This window comes from Cebus imitator, unplaced genomic scaffold (genome assembly GCF_001604975.1).
Source record: "Cebus imitator isolate Cc_AM_T3 unplaced genomic scaffold, Cebus_imitator-1.0 Scaffold389, whole genome shotgun sequence".
In the NCBI taxonomy this organism is placed as follows: domain Eukaryota; kingdom Metazoa; phylum Chordata; class Mammalia; order Primates; family Cebidae; genus Cebus; species Cebus imitator.
The window spans coordinates 636,983-654,325 of NW_016107704.1; the positions used below are offsets into that span (position 1 = coordinate 636,983).

A 17,343-nucleotide genomic window follows, 5' to 3' on the forward strand; every position below is an offset into this window, starting at 1 on the left:
ACGTGCAATCTTTGTATTTCTGACTTGCCAAGAAGTTGCTGGCCCAGGCCGTGTCTCCTCGGATCCAAGTCAGAATTCTCGTCATAAGTAGGCTTTTCCTAGGGATGAGAGGTCAGACTTATTTGCTTAGAACAAAAACAAAAAACAAACAAACAAAAACAACCCTTTCAGACAGCAGGTTGGTTGTGCTCCTTGCTTTCAGGCTGCAGTGGAGGAGGATGGAGTCCTATGCTGGGGTTGGACTCCCCCAATGGCCACTGCGTGCCGGCCGTGAGTTCTCACGTCGAATCAGACCTCGTGACTTAGGTTCTGTCCCTGAACGTTTCTCCCTGTCCCCCACACAGGATGCACATCCGGAGCTGGGAAGAGGAATAGAAAGGAACAGAAATTCCTGTGGGATTTTTATTCAGCCGGCAGCTTCTAGTTCCATGGTTAATTCTGCTTTGCATCCAATGTTTACAACAAAAGGAAGAAGGTTAAGCTTTAGATCACTTTCAGCTTCATAAAACTGGCCTGACGGTCTGGGAATACATTAGTCCCAAGTCTTGAAACAGAAGCTAAAACGTTCATGAATGAGCAAAAATATGACGATCTCTTACTTCTGGGAAAGGAGTAGCAGTCATTTCTCAGGTCATCATTATTTGAAAAGTTGTAAATGTAATAAGAAAAATATGTCACTCTGTGGGAAGAAGGAGCAGAAAGCTGAGCTTACGAACTGCATCAGTGGCTTCAGTGATGGCAGCGCCAAGAACCATGCTGGGAAGTTCCAAATACTCTTCCCAGGACAGACAGACAGACAGACAGATTCACACACAGACAGTGGTGCAGTTTCCAGCCACTGCCTTGGGGTAGCCTGTAGGTGAGAGCTCCTTCTGAGATGCGAGTACTAGTTTCCCGTGAACAGACTTTGACCTAACTGTGTGTTTTTCAGCAGGGCTAAGTTCTCAGTAAGATCCAAGAATACCGATGCAAATCTCAGTAAGGATTTGTGCTAATGTTCCAAAGCTGTCATTCTGAGAAAGAAGAGCAATTTGGAAACATTTGAAAACAGATGATAGTAGGCTGGTTTTCCTTTTTTAATGTATCAGCTTGTAATGGGTGCAGGAATTAGCCAAGTCTGTTTAAAGCAGTGCCCTGTGTTTGGCTCAGCAATGGCATCGCCTAACAATGGGATGAGCCGCACGTGTGATAAGATGTGAGCTTGAGTCAGGGCTGACTGGCCCACATCACAGCTAGCAGAGAGAGGGCTGGGGGCAGGTCTGCGAGTTGTCACTGAGTCCTTACCACTGCCCAGGCAGCTTGCCGCTCAGGAACACCGCAAGTGGGTGCCGTTTTTTTTTTTTTTTTTTTTTTTTTTTTTTTTTTTTTTTTTTTTTTTTTTTTTTTTTTTTAAATAACTCCTGTTTCTTTTCCAAGCTTGGTCTTGCTTTTGGTCTTGCATTAAGGAGTTTAACTTTAGAGAAAAAAAAAAGTGAGAATAAACATGAGTAAGTAGAGGGTGGGTGTGGTGGATCGCACCTATAACCCCAGGGAGGCTGAGGTGGGCAGACTGCTTGAGCTCAGGAGTTTGAGCCTGGCCTGGGCAACATAGTGAGATAACCACCTCTACAAGAAAATACAAAAAAATTAGCTGGGCATGGTGTCACTTACCTGTAGCCCCAGGTACTTGGGAGGCTGCGGTGTGGGGAATCACTTGAGCCCAGGGAGTCGAGACAGCCATGAGCTGTGTCTACACCACTGCACTCCAGCCTGGGCAACATAGTGAGACCCTGTTTCAAAAATAAAAACAAAAACAAAAATGAGTTAATGGCTAAGACACCTGCTCCCTCCAGGGTATGAGTTGAGCCTATCTTGCGAGTTTGACATTCCACAATATTATGTTGGTATGTGTTCATATGCTAACAAGAATAAACCATTCAGATGTCACACTCTTACTAAAACCTCCTGGGTGAATGTCAGAGCCAGACTGCAGAATCTGGAGAGAACCATTGCCCACCTGTGGCCGTTGCCAGGCTATAGCCCACATCAGCCTCCAGGGACCAGCGTGGTGGTTGGCCTGTGCCTGCTATGCCACTGAAAAAGAACTGGTCATCTTTGTGCATAGGAAATGATAAAACTTCTACTTAACAATTCGGGAATAGCATCCTCAGTGTATGAGTTACCTAACCAAGTTTCCAGATCACCTTTTCTAAAATAAACAGTGGGCTTTTTGGCATGTGACCATGAGAGCTTCGGAAACCTTTTGGGATGTCTTCTCCATCACTGAAGTCTCTCCCAGGCAAGGCGTGTGGTCCAGATGCAGAACTGGACGCCTGCAATTGGGGAATGTGGCCAAGGCGTTTTACCAAACCTCAAGCTAGGTACATTAAAAAAAAAACTTTTATAATACAATTTCTTTTGATCATGAACATTTATGTACAATGCCAATAATGGCTTCTAGAGTGTGGAAAGTTCTCAATCCCACATCTTTTGCCACACAGAGTGATTGGCTGTCATGGTGATGGTGAGGCCCTGCTGCTGGGTGATTCTGCAGCCTGGCATTTGAGCAGGGCCTCCTGGGGACCGCCAAGCACCACTCTAAACCATGTCACAAGTTTTCATTGGTTCCTTGAACAAAGACTGGAGAAAGATGGTACCAGACACTTTGCAAGGCGGAAGGGGGTAAGCAGGCATTAGTACAAAATGTGGCCCCTCCCGTGGGGGGTCAGAGACCCATGAAATGGAGACTGTATTTAACGCATGCACAACCCCTGGTTTCCCTTGTGCTTGTGGGGTCAGGGAGCTGCTTTTGAGCAGCACTGGGTAACAAGGATCTCTAGGTAGATGAAATCCACGGCATTGGGTAACAAGGATCTCTAGATAGCTGAAATCCACCAGGTGTGGCTCTCCAGCCTGTCAGTCTTTGGTGCTGGCAAATGATAGTGAAAATGCTGATGGAATTAAGGTGTGTCATAAGACAGTCTGAAAGGACACATTGCACTGTGTAAACCACTTCAGTTTGTTACCTCACTTGAAATACCCTATTTGTGCCCATGACTGTTGGGAAATCTGCAATTTGTAGCTCACATTGGCAGAAACTACTGCATGTGTGCATTTCAGCAGTCAACGTAATTCCATTCGCCGTATCGCTTTGTGCCGAGTTCTTCCAGCTCTAACCATTCTGCAGGCTCGGGGTGGAGGGCGGTAGCAAGGTCGGCGGGCTGGTGGGGCCGTTTCAGAGCTTTGTGCTGCAACTATCTTTTAAAATGTAACATAACTAAGTTATTTTAAAGAGAAAAGAAAGAGGATGCTTATTTAGTTAACTCCTTTGAATGGGGTTTTTGTCCAAAATTTTAATATATGTTCAATAGTCTTGGAAACTGCTAAGAGATTATGTGCACGTGACCTCTGAAATCACTTAAACTTCTTCTGAAGTGTCGATTGTTGTTCATATGGATTTCATTTGTAAGGATCGTCAGGGTAGGAAACAGTGCACACAGCGGGGGCTGCCGCCTGCTACACATCAGCTCCACTGGCCACGTTGGAAACCCTCTCTCAGGAGAATTGGGAACTGAAAAAGTAGTTAGGACCAGAGAGTATTGCAGAAGAAGTTCCCTTCCATTGCCCCAAGTATCTCATTTATGTACTGGGGAATACCGCTCACATTGAACCTTGCTTCAAAGATTGAGTATCAGTCCAACACACGCATACATTATCAAAGGGAGTGTCGCTGATTTTGCTTGAGTTAATCCTAATGCCTTTGAAAAAAAAAATTAAACCCTTCATATTTCTATCTAGAAAACTATTTAATGTAAAAGAAATAAACGTATAACACTTAGTTATCTAATTAGTGTTACAGAGAGTAGTACCTAATTTCACTTTTAAACAAGTTATTTTGCTTGTCAGTTTCCAGTAAACTGTTGCCACCCACCCCTAGAGATACCCGCCTCCCAGGAAAAAATCTATTAACTGAATCCCTGACTGCCTGTGGTGCTGGGAAGTTCATGTTTTCCATCCGCACCCTGATTGGAAATTCCATGTTGATGCACAAGAGGAATCTTGTGTGTTGAGTATAAAAAACGTTAATAACTTTAAAAATATTCTTTTTTTTAACCAATTAGTAGGTTTATTCTTTGATTCACAAGTGATATCCAAATTATTTCCATTGGCTTCCAATTTTTTTCCCCTGCAGCAAGTTGTTTGATCTTATTTGCTTTTCAAAACTCACAGTTAATTTTGCCTGAACTTTTTATTATAATTCAGTGGAGCTGGATAGGATAGCAATGGGTAAACAAAGGGAATGTCACATAGTTTATTGTTTTAAATGTCCAGTTTTCTATTTCGGTATAGGAAATTTAGAAAACAAGGGGGAGAAAATTAATCACTTATATATTCTATCACTTCTAATATCTTCATGTATTTTCCATAAGTATTTTTCCTACCTTGTAAAAATGTCATGGTAATCATCATATACTGACATTTATTTTTCTGCTTCCTTTAAATCTTATAACAAAGCTCTTTCAATGTTGCCAAATAGACATAAAATCACTTTTTACCATTTTTAAAATTTCTAAATGATTATAGAGTCTCAGAAAGCTGCAAAACACATAGCAGAGGTTCTGTGTCCTTTACCCAGGCTCCCACTTGTGCAACCACAGGACAGTATGAAAACTGGGAATTTGATATTTACTACAATCAGCAGACCTTATTCATATTTTACCAGTTTTACATGTACTTATGTGTGTGTGTATGTGAGTTCTCTGCAAATATGTCACATGTATAATTTGTGGCAGTACCATCCCGATGAGGATATAGAGAGCTGTCCCAGCACTGCAAAGAACCCTCATGCTGGACACACACACACACACACACACACACACACACACACCCCAACACCAACCATCCCACAACGCTGGCAGCCACTAAACTGTTCACCTCTATTATTTTACATTTCAAAAATATTATGTAAATGGAATCATACATTGTATAATCCTTTGAGACTGGCTTTTTTTCACTTAGCATAATTTTCTGGAGATATGTACACCTTGTGACTCACAGTAGTTTATTCGTTGTATTGGTGCATAGTATTCCGATGTGATGTACTGCAGCTTTTTAAACCATTCTTTCATTGAAGACCATTGGGGCTGTTTGGGTGTTTGCGTTACAAATAAAGCTGCTATGAACATTTGAGCACAGGTTTTTGTGTGAACATAGTTTTCAGTTCTCCTGAGATAAATGCCCTGGAATACCTTTGCTGGGATGTTTCGTTTTGTAAGACACTGGCCAGACTGTTTTCTACAGTGGCTGGAACATTTTGTATTCACACCAGCAACGTATGCGATCCAGCTTCTCTGCATCCTCCTCGGTGTTTGATGTTTGTCACTATCTTCTCGTTTTAGCCATTCTGGTGGGTGTGTAGTGACATTTTATTATGGCTTTCTACTTCTTTAATGACTAATGATATTGAGCATGTTCTCAAGTGCTTATTGTCATCTGTGTATCTGCAGTGGTGAAATGTTTGCTTCTCTCACCCATTTTCTAATAGATTGTTTTGTTTTCCTGTCGACTTTGGAGAATTTCTTATATATTATATAGAACCTTTGTTGGATATATGGTTTACAAACATTCTCTCCCTCTATATAGCTTGTCTTTTCATCTCCTTCACAGAGTCTTTGCAAAGCAAAAGGTTTAAATTTTGATGAAGTTGGATTTGTCAGTTTTTCCTTTGAGGAATTATGGTTTGGGTGTCATGGCTAAAAATTTTTTCTCTAGCCCTAAGTTTGGACACTTTTCTCTTACATTTTCTGCTAAAAGTTTTGTAGCTTTATGTTTTATATTTAAGTCTGTGATTCATTTTCAGTTAATTATTGTGTAAGGGATGGAATTTAGGTCAAATGTTTTTTTTTTGTTTTTTTTTTTTTTTTTTGCCTATGAATGTCCAGTACTCCAAAATCATTTGTGGAAAAGGCTGCCTTTTCTCTATTGAATTGATTTCCCAAAAGCAGCTGGGCATATTTGAATGCTTCTATTCCTAGGTCCTCTGTTCCATTATATTGATCTGTGTCTTTGCCATTCAGCAGTAACACACTGTCTTGATTACTGTAACTATGTAAACTTTCATTTGGTGGAAAGATCGTCATTTTTCTTATTCTTCTTCCCCGCTTGCTGACTGTTTTGATCATTTCTTATTTCTTCATGCTTTAAATAATGTTAAAGCTTTCTATGTGTAAATGTTTTTGATGAATTCTGAGGAGTGAGGTCCCTGGGTCAGAAGGCATGCAGGTTATGCCTGTTGGTTGACAGTGGAATTTATACAGAATAGAAGAAGGCTTTTTGTTCAGGACCCGTCAGTCCGCCCCATAGGACAGGTGCATTTCCACTCACAGTGATATTTCTTTTTTGAAAACACCGACTCAGTTACTTCGATCCTTTCCTGCATTGTGGCTGACTGCTCTCTATTACAATTAATATACAATTCCATATAAGGCACAATTACTGTTTTTCCAAAAACACGACCTCGTGCTGCACATGTGCTGCAGGAGAAGCGGCTGCCGCCATCACTCTGCCCACCAGAATGGCCTCTTCTGATCCTTTAGCACATCATTCCATTTGCTAAGATGTTATCAATTTGAATAATACACCCAGATCTGCAGCCTTACGATTCTGCTGTGCCTGCTGTTATCCAGATCACAAACACGGTGCATGACGGGTCGGACGCCAGCACCGCTGCGGGGAGCGGGCACTCGGCCACTGAGCTTTCGGAACCATTTTAGGGGTGAGACTTTCCCAGTCACCCCATCAGTTGTGATATTGATTGCCATGAATTTGGTGGACCATTTTTTAAAAAAAAAACCCCATGACTTAAGCAGCATTTCCTTGCAGAGCCCAAACTGCCTTCCTCTAAGTTGGTGGTGTTGCAGTGCTGCAGAATGAGTTGGCCCCGTGAGCACTCCCATCTCAGCTGCTGGAGAGGATGCACGTTAGTGGCCTCGGTACCCCAGCAAGCGTCCCTCTACTGGGTGTCTGAACGGCCTGATCTATACAGCCTCGCATTTTTGCCCAGTGCACTTGAAATAGAAACAAATTTTGTCTACTCGCTGGGCTGAGGTGGAAGGATCGCTTGAGCCCGGGAGGTTGAGGCTGCAGTGAGGCAAGATTGTGCCACTGCACTCCAGTCTGGGCGACAAAGTGATACCCTGTCAAAAGAAAGAAAGAGAGAAAGAGAGAGAAGAGAAGAGAAAGAGGAAGAGGAAGAGGAAGAAAGGAAGGAAAGAAGGGAGGAAGGGAAGGAGGGTGGGAGGGAGGGAAAAGAAACGAATTTTGAGTGAGAAGAGCCCACTGGCTCAGAGTCCCCAATGACTGGGCACTCATGGGATGTGCATTTTCTTTCCATCCCAGTTGACTCAGCATTTTTTATTCTGCCTAATGGAAATATCGCAGCCATCAGCAGCTTATTCTTATAGAGGTGTTTACCATACATTCACCAACATGTTGCTTTTGAAAAAGAATGAGATCACATTGGAAACATGTAGTTAATTGAGTCTGGGAGAAGATAGTATTTGTAGAGATTCTGTTTTCTCTTTTCTGGTAAAGAAGTGGGAAGTTTATCCCAGTCAGTCTCACTGGGATGTGACTGTCATTTTCTTGGTTATACTGATCACATAATTTATTATAATATAGGTTTTTCCACTTGTAATTTTAAATCCTATGTTGCCAGTGTTCTCTCATCTCTTGGTGCAGTTTCATACTATATATTCAGAGACAAAGAAAAAATATGTTAGTTTCCCAAGTCAGGATGACACTCTGGCGTAAATAATGTGCTATTTGGTGCACATCAGGCATGCCTCCTGGTGTCAGTGTCACCCTCTGTGGGTTTTCACCTGGTATTATTTTAAATTGTGCTAAATAATACAGATGTAGTCAGCCCCGTTAGGCACTCATCCCACTGCTCAGACCAGAGATCGTCCCACCTAAAGCTGTTCCACGAGGAAACGCTGTGGCTTGACCTCGCCTGCATTCATGTCCTGTCAGCCCCAAGTGTTGAGGCTGCTCGGAGATTGTCCGTGCATCTTAATACACTCACATCAGTGGGCAGTACTGTCTCATGCCCCCATGCTAGCAATTAGTCTCTATAAGTTAAATCATTGGAGATGGTTTTCAAGACGGAGTGGGAGGGGTCAAGGAGCCACACCTTAAACACCATGTCAGACAGAAGCACCAACACCCCGAGCTTCTGTGAGGACTTCGCACTGACGTTTCCCAGGGAGGCGAAGGATCGGAGCGTTGGTTAGAATGAGCTCACCCAAAGAGTGGTCGGGTCAGGAGGACTGGGAGCCCTCGTGTGTGCAGGAGCCCTGGCTCTGCACTCTGCGCATCTTTTCTGTGGGAAGGAGGCCCCTGCAAAAGCGGCGCTCCATCTGTCAGTCACCGTTTATAAGCACAGCTTTCAGAGTCCAATTTACAATGACTGTGATTTATAAAAATGCCAGCAGACTAAGGGCTGAGGAGGGAAGGGAAAAGAATCCCAAAGAACAACAGACAATGAAGCCGAAGGCAGAACCAGTGGTGGGTGGCGGGCTTCATTCAAACCAGAGAGGAAACGTCCTGGGGGAGCATTCCTCTCACCTCAGTCACTAAAATGAGCAGGGATGGGGTGGGGAGGCAGAAAGGCAAGAGTTTGGATAGAAAGAGAAAAGAAAGGAGAGGCGTGCTGAGGCTGGTTTTGCAGCTTCTCCTCCTTTCCGTAATACCGAGCACTCAGTGCTGCTGTGTTCTAAGCACCTCACACTCAGCCCAGCCTCAGTTCCAAGGAGCTTCAGTGAGTATCTTAACGGAGACTTCTCCTGAAGATGAAAGGAGCCCCAGCGGCCAGCCCACTCGTTGACTGTCACTGTGTATGCGGTGACTGCAGTGACCACTCTTGGATGCTAAAGCACTTTGGTCAGAAAAACAAACAGCGATTTCCTAGGATGGACGAGGACACAGAGCTTACCCTGTTCTTGGACGTCACTTTCCCCCTGGGGTCCTGTGGCATCCATTTGAGCATTGTATTGAAGATAAGCGGTTCAAGCTCTGAAAATGACCAGGGCTGAAAAGGAAACCTTGGCTCGCTCAGCAGGCCCCCGCTCTATCCAGCATAGAGGGTCACACTCCTGAAATTTCAGAGCTTCTGTCTGCGATCTTGACATTGCAGCTGGTATTTTCCTTTCTCTTTCCTTCTCCTGCTTCCCTTCCTCCTGTGATTCTGTGGCAGATTTATTACTCTTTAATTAAGCCATCTTGTTTCACCTAGATTCCAACAGGCGCCCATGTCACCAGCCTGACTTTCATTCTCGGGGGTACGGGTTCTGCTGCAGTAAATGGCTCACTTATATTTAGCTTTTTAGAAATGGAAGGGAAACTTTCTGTGGAAATGGTTTCCTAAGGAGTTGATTGGACAAATGCAGCTGGTCCCATCTTTTCACTTCACATTTGCTCACACCAGAAAAGCAGACGCATTTGCAGAGACACAGAAAGGGCAGCTTAAAGAGCAGAGAAGTTCCCGGAATTTGCAAGCCACTACCGCTCTAAATGCCCTAGGCCCTGGTGGAAGCAGCGTTGCTGGGACCGGGGATCCTGGGCCTCCGATGATCTGAATTCTGGTCCTTGAATAATAAGATGCCCAACCTGATACAAGGGAAGTTCCTTCTGGGTCTTAGAGTCTGTGGTTCAAATGTGTAGTTATTTTTATTTCATATTAGTAATTACAAAAACGGCCTACTGGAGGATTTTTGTCATAGGTGGCATGTGTTCACTGGTGTAGCCAGCCCTCCTGGTGACAAAAGGCCCAGGCCGCACGCGCTGTCAGGAGTCAGGCGGCAGATGGATCTCGCGCTCCGGAGCTGTTCCTGCGCAGGCTCCCCTCTACTCTCGTCAGCAAGTGTGCACTTGTTTTTCCCTTCAGGAAGAGGCTAAAAAGCCATTTAGTGAATCTTCTGTCCCTTTAAAAGCATCCCTGAACTTCCATTTCTACAGCATGGTAGACTAGGCATGGCCAGCCCTCATGTGAAACACAAAAGTCCTGGATAAAGTATCTCTTTAAGGATTTTAAAAGTGTGAGTGAGTCAGGAAGTAAGTGAGGAATACGCAGAGGCCAAACGCCGTGTTGAGCAGGGACCCAGAACAAGGAGATGGTGAAAGCCAGCTTTCTCCTGGAGACCAGGTGACAAGCTGGTGAACTTGAGGCTGGTAGGGCCTGGGAGCTGGGGACAAATCCCAGGGCTGGCCCCAGGCAGACCTCTTGCCCCACTGCCTGCACAAAGCTGGGACTTGAAGGAACTCCGTCCCCGTATAAGAAAAAGCCAGAACAAGACCTGTCTACCTCACATACACTCATGTGTGTGCATTCCACATGAACACACATGGCCACACACACATGCACACACCCAGGACAGTCGCCTGTGATGGGCCTCTAGAACTGGACCTCAGGGAGCAGCCCCTGCTGGAGATTGAGATTTGAGAGTTCTCAGTGTTTATTTACATGGTACGTAAAGCCCTGAGACAGGATGAGGTTCCGAGGGGTTAACTAAGGAGACAGGAGGCCAGGGACTGTGTCCAGGGGAGAGGCGACTTCGGCAGACACAAAAGGAGGGGCAGGTGGGAGCAAACCCAGGGGAACAGGATATACTGGAATCCAGGGGAGGGGAGGGTTTCCAGCAAGAGGTGGTGAACAGCCATGTCCAGTGCTATGGATGATGGAAATTTGGCCGCTGGATTTAGCAGTGGGTGAGATTTGGATGACCTGGGAAGGGCACTTTTGGTGAGATCATGAAAGGCAGATTCTAGGTAAAGCCATGTTCAGAGATTCCAGACCAAGGAGGCCTTACCTAGGGCTTGGGATCTGCATTTTAACAGGTTCCTTGGGGTGATTCTGAAGCAACACAGAACATTCATCCAGAACACAATACTGTTCCTCGGCAGGTGTGTCTGGGTTTTGTGCCTTAAGAGAGTGACTTATGATGTGGTGCTCTGAAGCCTTTATATGATGCCAGCCTCTTAGTCACCTGGGATTCAGGAGGACTCTGCCAGTGCTGCCGTCAAAGCCAGGCTCTCATCCACCTGCTCATCTATTCACACCATCAGCAGTGGAGCGGAGCTGGCTTGATGGGACCCTGAGCCGGAGTTACGGTGCTGTCCTTGTTCTTTTCTACATCTTCATAAACCTGTTTAATAACGTATTCTGTTATTTTTCTGGGAGTTACTGTCCTTCATGTGAATTGATGATTTCTAGAATGACCTCTCTCCTTTTTTGGAAATAATGTGAACCCTTGCGTATCTTTTATTTCCTACGTCTTTATCACTAATATTCTGCAACTTTTAATTTGCACTTTTCATAAATATTATCCCTTTAATGACATGAAGAGCAGATGATTCAGAACAGAGGAAATGACCTAAGAACGTGACTTTGGCCCAGAGAGAGGTGTGCAGAGCCGCAGAGGCCGGCCTCCCTCGTCTTCCTCCCTGTCTCTCCCACTTCCCAGCCGCTCCCAGCGGCTGCTGAAATACCTGCCCAGGACTTCCTGCAGCCACTGGAATTTTGAGTGCAGTTCCGCAGGAATTTTAACAATTCCTTGTCACGTTTTATCACACTCAAATGTCATTTAAACAGTTTATACCTCTAGTTTTTCTTTCTCACGTTACAAAATGTTTGGAATCGTTGCTCACGGAGCTGGCACCTGATCGTGGTCCCAGCTGCTCCTCCCGGAGCTCTCAAGTTAGCTTTAAAAATACTGTTTACAGGGCTGTGCTGGAAACCACCTGATCGTCCCATGGATGCCGCAGATTCGGGAACAGACTTGATCTTCCTAAGGGATTGCATGCAAATCCACATCGAGTTCTAGATAAAATTACCTGCCTCATAGAAGAGAAAAGGCACAGATTTCAAAATGAAATGTGAATAACATTTTCATGCTAGCTGCCCCTTAGGGCGGTTGCCGCGCAGGGATCTGGAAAGCAGGACTGTCCTGAGACATGGGCAGCAGCCCCGGCATCCGGCAATCAGGCTTCATCTGGCTGTTTCCTGTTCACACAGACCCCAGAGTCCGTGCTGACTCTGGGGAACACCAGATCTTCTTTCGTTTGTTTTGTGTTCATTTTGGGGAAAGTGAAGAACAAAATTAAGCACCCTCAGGCAAGTTCAAGCTAAAATCCCACTATGAAGGCAGAATTCTGAAGTCTAAAAGGTGACACTCTTGGGATTATTGTTCCATTGATACTTCAGATTCTTTGCTATTAAAAACCTTACTGCTTTTAAATGAAAAATTAACCCTATTGCTGTATTATCAGGGAAGAAAACTGAAGTTTTTCATGTCATTCTAGGAGATGAACTTATGTATGCCCCTTGGGTACATTTGCCCTAAACACTTTGACAGCAAGAATCTGCACAGAACTTGAAATGTTATGAGACAGCTGTGCGGAAGGCTTTGACTGGAAACGTCAAAGAAATGACTCAGGAAGGTGAACTTCTGCAGTGGAGGCTGCGGTGTGGACAGGGAGGCAGGCGGCAGCATGGGATGGCAATTCGGATGTGCTGAGGAAGGTGTGAAGCCGGCCTAAAGCCCTGGGAGCCGGGGAGCGCCCATGGGAACCCCGAGGTGCTGGCGTGCATGGCCAGGTGGCATGGTGACCTGGACACTGTCACTCTCACTGCAGAGCCCAGTCCTACAAAGGCATGTCCCACAAAGGCAGTGAAGGGGACCGGCCCGTAGGCTGCATGAGCTCATTCACCACAGCTGTGGGCCTCAGACCCTCCACAAATTGCTGCTGAAGAAAAGGAAGGAACTGGAAATCTTTAAGAATCGTACATAATGGCTGGGAAACGTGCCCCAGGAGAGCGTGGTGGCTGGAGCAGGAAGCCTCCCTGGCCAGCTCGGGCCTCCCCCGCCCCACACCTCTGGGCAGTGTTGGATTTTACTTTCTGTTCAGCAGTGTAGCTGTTGCCATGCTCACGTTACCACTGTGAAGTCACAGAAGGATGTGCTTTGGTGGTGATCCCTTTTTCATAGCGTGGGCGTCGCATGAACACAGCTGCATGATGGGAGCTATTTTGGGAGGGAGGCTGGGGTGTGGATGACTCATGCTCATGCTAGTCCTATAGGCAGAGGACGTTAATGGACCTGCTGTGAGGAAAGTGTTTTATTAACTGAAGAGGGGCATTTTGTTGGTCTTTAAATGACACATCGTCAGCAATTTCTTTTTTCTTTTGGTAAGTCAATGATGGGAAAAGATAGCGTATATGTTTCTATGGTGAATTTTTTCAGACCTGGGTTCCTGGCTTTGTTTTCTGTGCAGGACGTCACCTCCAGCAGCCACGTGGAAGGCAGTGGTTCTCACAGGCAGTGACACACGTGGAGCCCTGGGGGCCTCGTTTTTCTCTGTCCCTCTGTAAACCAGGAGATTTCACCACGAAAGCTGCACAGTCCCTGGTGACTAGCGTGGTCCTGCAATTCCAGAAAGACTGCGCTGTGAAGCCAGGAAGGGCTTAAAATGTGATGTCTGCCCACAAATTAGCATCTAAATACAATGCCCATTGGCTGGGGTCTGCCTCTAGCGTGTTACTTCCTCTTTCAAGAAGTAATTACAGAGCAACAAAATTGTAATTCGGTGTCTTCCAGCTGCACTCATATGCACCTCAGGATGGATTAAAAAGAGTCAACTTTGGCTGTACTCATTGTTTTCCCAAACAAAAACACTGTTTTTACCAAAATAGCAAATAACCCTTAAAGATATGGAGATGGAAGCGTTTCCTTTAACTGTGAGAATGGAAACGCCAAAAATAACTGCATAGGCCTCTAATCCATGAGAGTTTCCACAGCTTGGACACCTTACATACGTGTAATGTGCCTATGTTTGTGACATGGAGGTAAAATGACAAGATTTATAAGTAACTGTTTTGAGAAACTGAATTTTTCAAACACTGTAACGTAAATTATTGCAATTGTGATTTCATGTGAAACTATTCACTCTTAGACTAAAACAAGGGCCTTAGCTGTTTTAATCTAAGAGTGAATACTTTCATATGAAAGTGACAGAGGTGGGTTTCCCATCAAGGACTGACTTTAAAGCTAAGTGCCTCCACCCCAATGTATTTAGCTTTAAAGTCAGTCCCTGTTGGGAAACCCACCTCTGTCACTTTCCAGCTAGTAATTATATAACCTGAGTCTCAGGAGAAAATCGCCACAGTTTCTAAATGAGAAGAAGAAACGGTGAATGAAAGGCCCTGGTTCCCACAGCACACCACGCATACAATTCCCGGTAGCTGTTTTTGGATGAGTGTTTTAGCCAGCCCTTTCTGAAGTTTTTCAGCCCCTCACCCCTGTGAAAACTGTAGAAAGGGGCGTATGAATGTACAGATAACGGAAGAGGAATCTCAGAGAAATACGGAGATAATTCAAGGAACAGCTGGGCTCTAAAGTCTCATGCGGGGAAAAACACCTACTTTCCAGGTTTTCCATTTCCAGGCCTGGCGCTTGGGCAGATGGTCTACCCCTTTACAGGGGAAGTCATATGACTTTGGGGACAGGAAGCTCTGTGGGGAAAATTTGTAGTGTTTTCTGTCAGTGAGTTCACTTATAGACTCTTTTTCCCACAGGGAAACCTTGCTTTCTGGGCTGGTAGAAAATCTTATCTGACTGCTTCTTCTGAAATATAATCTATAGGACGGCAGTGAAGTGTTCTTTGCGTTAGCTTTGACAAAATTCTAGGAATGGCATGAATCAGAAGGAGAAGGAGAACAAGCCGTCCGCAGCTCTCAGACCACTTCTCCGTGCAGGAATCGGTCAGTGCCCCTTTGGGGTCATTTTGTTCCGTAGCTGCTATATTCATCGTTCCAGAACTTCTGCCCAGACTGAAAGAGCAGAATGGATTTTATTGAGAGTGCCCTTAGATTTTTCTGAGGTCCCAGTAAGACCAAATGACAAAAGTCAATGGAGAAAACAAACCGTGAAGGCCCAGGTGGGTACACACAATAACGGCACACGTCACCAGGGCGATTCCATAAAACTAAACGATGTCTTAACTTTTAAACTCCAGCGCTAAAATCCATAGCAGCCCCGGCTCGTGGTAACGTCAGGGAAGGAGGAAGCGGCTCCGAGAGACTCCTCGCTGTGTTTCTTACCCATGCTGCTCTCTTGCAGGAAGAAGGAGTCGTGAAGGAGATTGACATCAGCCATCATGTGAAGGAGGGCTTCGAGAAGGCAGACCCTTCCCAGTTTGAGCTGCTGAAGGTTTTAGGACAAGGATCCTATGGAAAGGTAAGTTCAACCCTGGCTGGCTCTGAGTCTCATTCCTGAACACAAAGGACACCTGGACAGAGCCCCACTGGATGAAAATGGCAAGTGATCCTCACCTGCAGGGCCGCAGTGTCGAACCTGGACAGGTCAGAGCCGTGGCCTCACTTTGCACAGGGCAGGGCTGTGCAGAGTGACAGCAGCAGTGCCGTTGGGGCAGTCACGTGCACGCCTCCCTTGGCTCTTGGTTTGTCACCAAGGTGAGGAGAGTTACTGACCCTGCAGTGTATCTTCGAAAGTGCATTCTAACAGCTGTTTTCCCCAAAGAAAGAAAAAATAAGAGAACAAGAAAAAGAAACCCTCTGAATTGGGCGCAGGAGCCAGGAAGGCTGGGGTCTGTCTGCAGCAGGCTCCCCTCCTCACCCTGCGTGGTCGCCTCCGAAGCCTCGGCTTCCCCACCCGCTAAATGAAATGATAAAACCTACTTTATACAGTTGTTCCGTGGAGTAAACCAGGCTCGAGTCCCACCCAGCAGTTGCCTGAGATGTATTTGTGGGGTGGAATTGTTCATTTCCTTTTTTTTTCCACCTTCGAATTGCAGCAATAAAAGCTAATTTCTTTCAGGAAATGAGAAATAGTTGGCTCTTCATTTAATGCCTCGTCCACGTACAACAAGATGTCAATAACGCTTTTCAGTTACCATGACATGTGACTGATTCCGGCACAATGCTAATTTCTCTGCCTCCTTGGGTTAGCTGTTAGAAGTATATAGGCTCTGACAACTTGATTTCTAGAACATAAGGGCCTGAAATAAACCATGAAGCCAGTCGTTCCTTGCATGTGAGCACAACAGCCCTGGCTCTTTAAAGCAACTATTTTTGTGTGGCGTGTAGACATTTACCAAATCTTTTCATTCTTCACATGACTTTGTGCCAAAATGCATGTGGCTCCTGTTAATTTAAGTGTAGAATGAATAGGACGTTTGTGTTCTGGGTAATCCTACAGACGGCATGAACTGGAACGTTTGCAAAATTTCTCTTTTGTCATGCTTGCAATGTAGAATATCTTTTTCCTTTCTCTTTCTCTTTTGTATGTGGTAATAAGGAACATGTGTTTATATGATATGTACACAAAATACGTTAGATTAAACCATAGGAAATTACCGGCATGTTGGACCTACAAAAATGGCTATTTAATAGAGTTCATATGGTGTTTATGAAATAGGGGGAATGAGGATTTCAATTTCTCACAATGTTAATAGCCATTACCAAAAAATACAAAATCACAGAAGGCAGAGCCTGTGAAATGTGGTAGTAGAATGCCTTGCTATTAATTAGAAATGTAGAGAAAAAGAGAGAGGGGAGTAATTTTCTCCGTGATTTGAGAACAAAGACAAGCGTTCTTTCCTTTTCCCACCTTTCACGGTGTTGCCGGTGTTTCTTGAGAACAGAGTCGACCTGTGGAAGCGCAGCATCCGCCGAATCGTCTTTATCCCGCAGGAAGGAGCACTGGAGTGCGTCCCACGGGGGCGGCCCAGGACGTGTCTGGGGGGCTTTGCTTGACAGGCTGTTACAGAGCGAATCTTACCAGTGTCCTCCTCAGAGAACGGGGGTATTAAAGACGATAGGAGAAAGGCTTTTCCAGCTCCCTCGTGCAGATTTCAAATTTTGAATTTTAATTTTGCTTTAAAAAATCATGTTTTGGAAAACAAGTAAAATCATGGTGTTTGGCAGAACCCTGCTGGAATGGGAATGTTCCTAACACCCTGTCCTTTCCCTTTCCAGCCTTTTCACTACTTCTTATTTTATCTTTACTCGTGTCTTTATTATGTGAGGAATTAAAAAGTAACGTTTCAAGAACAGTAGTAAATAGGGAAAAGAGAAGGATGAGGCGGTGGCAGCGCCCATGGGTGTCTGACCTCCAGGGATTACGGAATGGGCCAACTCCAGTAATGCCTCTCCAGAGCTGGTTGGGGGCAGGGTGGCAGCTCAGGCTGGGGCTGGTGTGGGAAGGAAGACAGGTCTGCTCCATGGATTGATGTGAGCGGGACTCTGGAAAGAAGGGTTATTTGCAAAAGCATTGCTCAGACGTTCCCAGG

General features: G+C 45.1%; 1 protein-coding gene across 7 annotated transcripts in view; it reads left to right on the top strand.

The window, feature by feature from the left end:
• The window catches only part of RPS6KA2 (ribosomal protein S6 kinase A2), a 457,145-nt gene that overhangs the window by 313,332 nt on the left and 126,470 nt on the right, over window positions 1-17,343 (top strand). For 5 of the 7 annotated variants that reach the window (XM_017508303.2, XM_017508305.2, XM_037731262.1 and 2 more), the window contains one exon: window positions 15,153-15,269. In XM_017508303.2, the coding sequence (XP_017363792.1) occupies window positions 15,153-15,269 (117 nt within the window). Of the gene's footprint in view, window positions 1-12,067; window positions 12,149-14,610; window positions 14,971-15,152; window positions 15,270-17,343 lie in introns of those variants that run through there. The other 2 variants (XM_037731263.1, XM_037731261.1) reach the window with 2 other exon arrangements.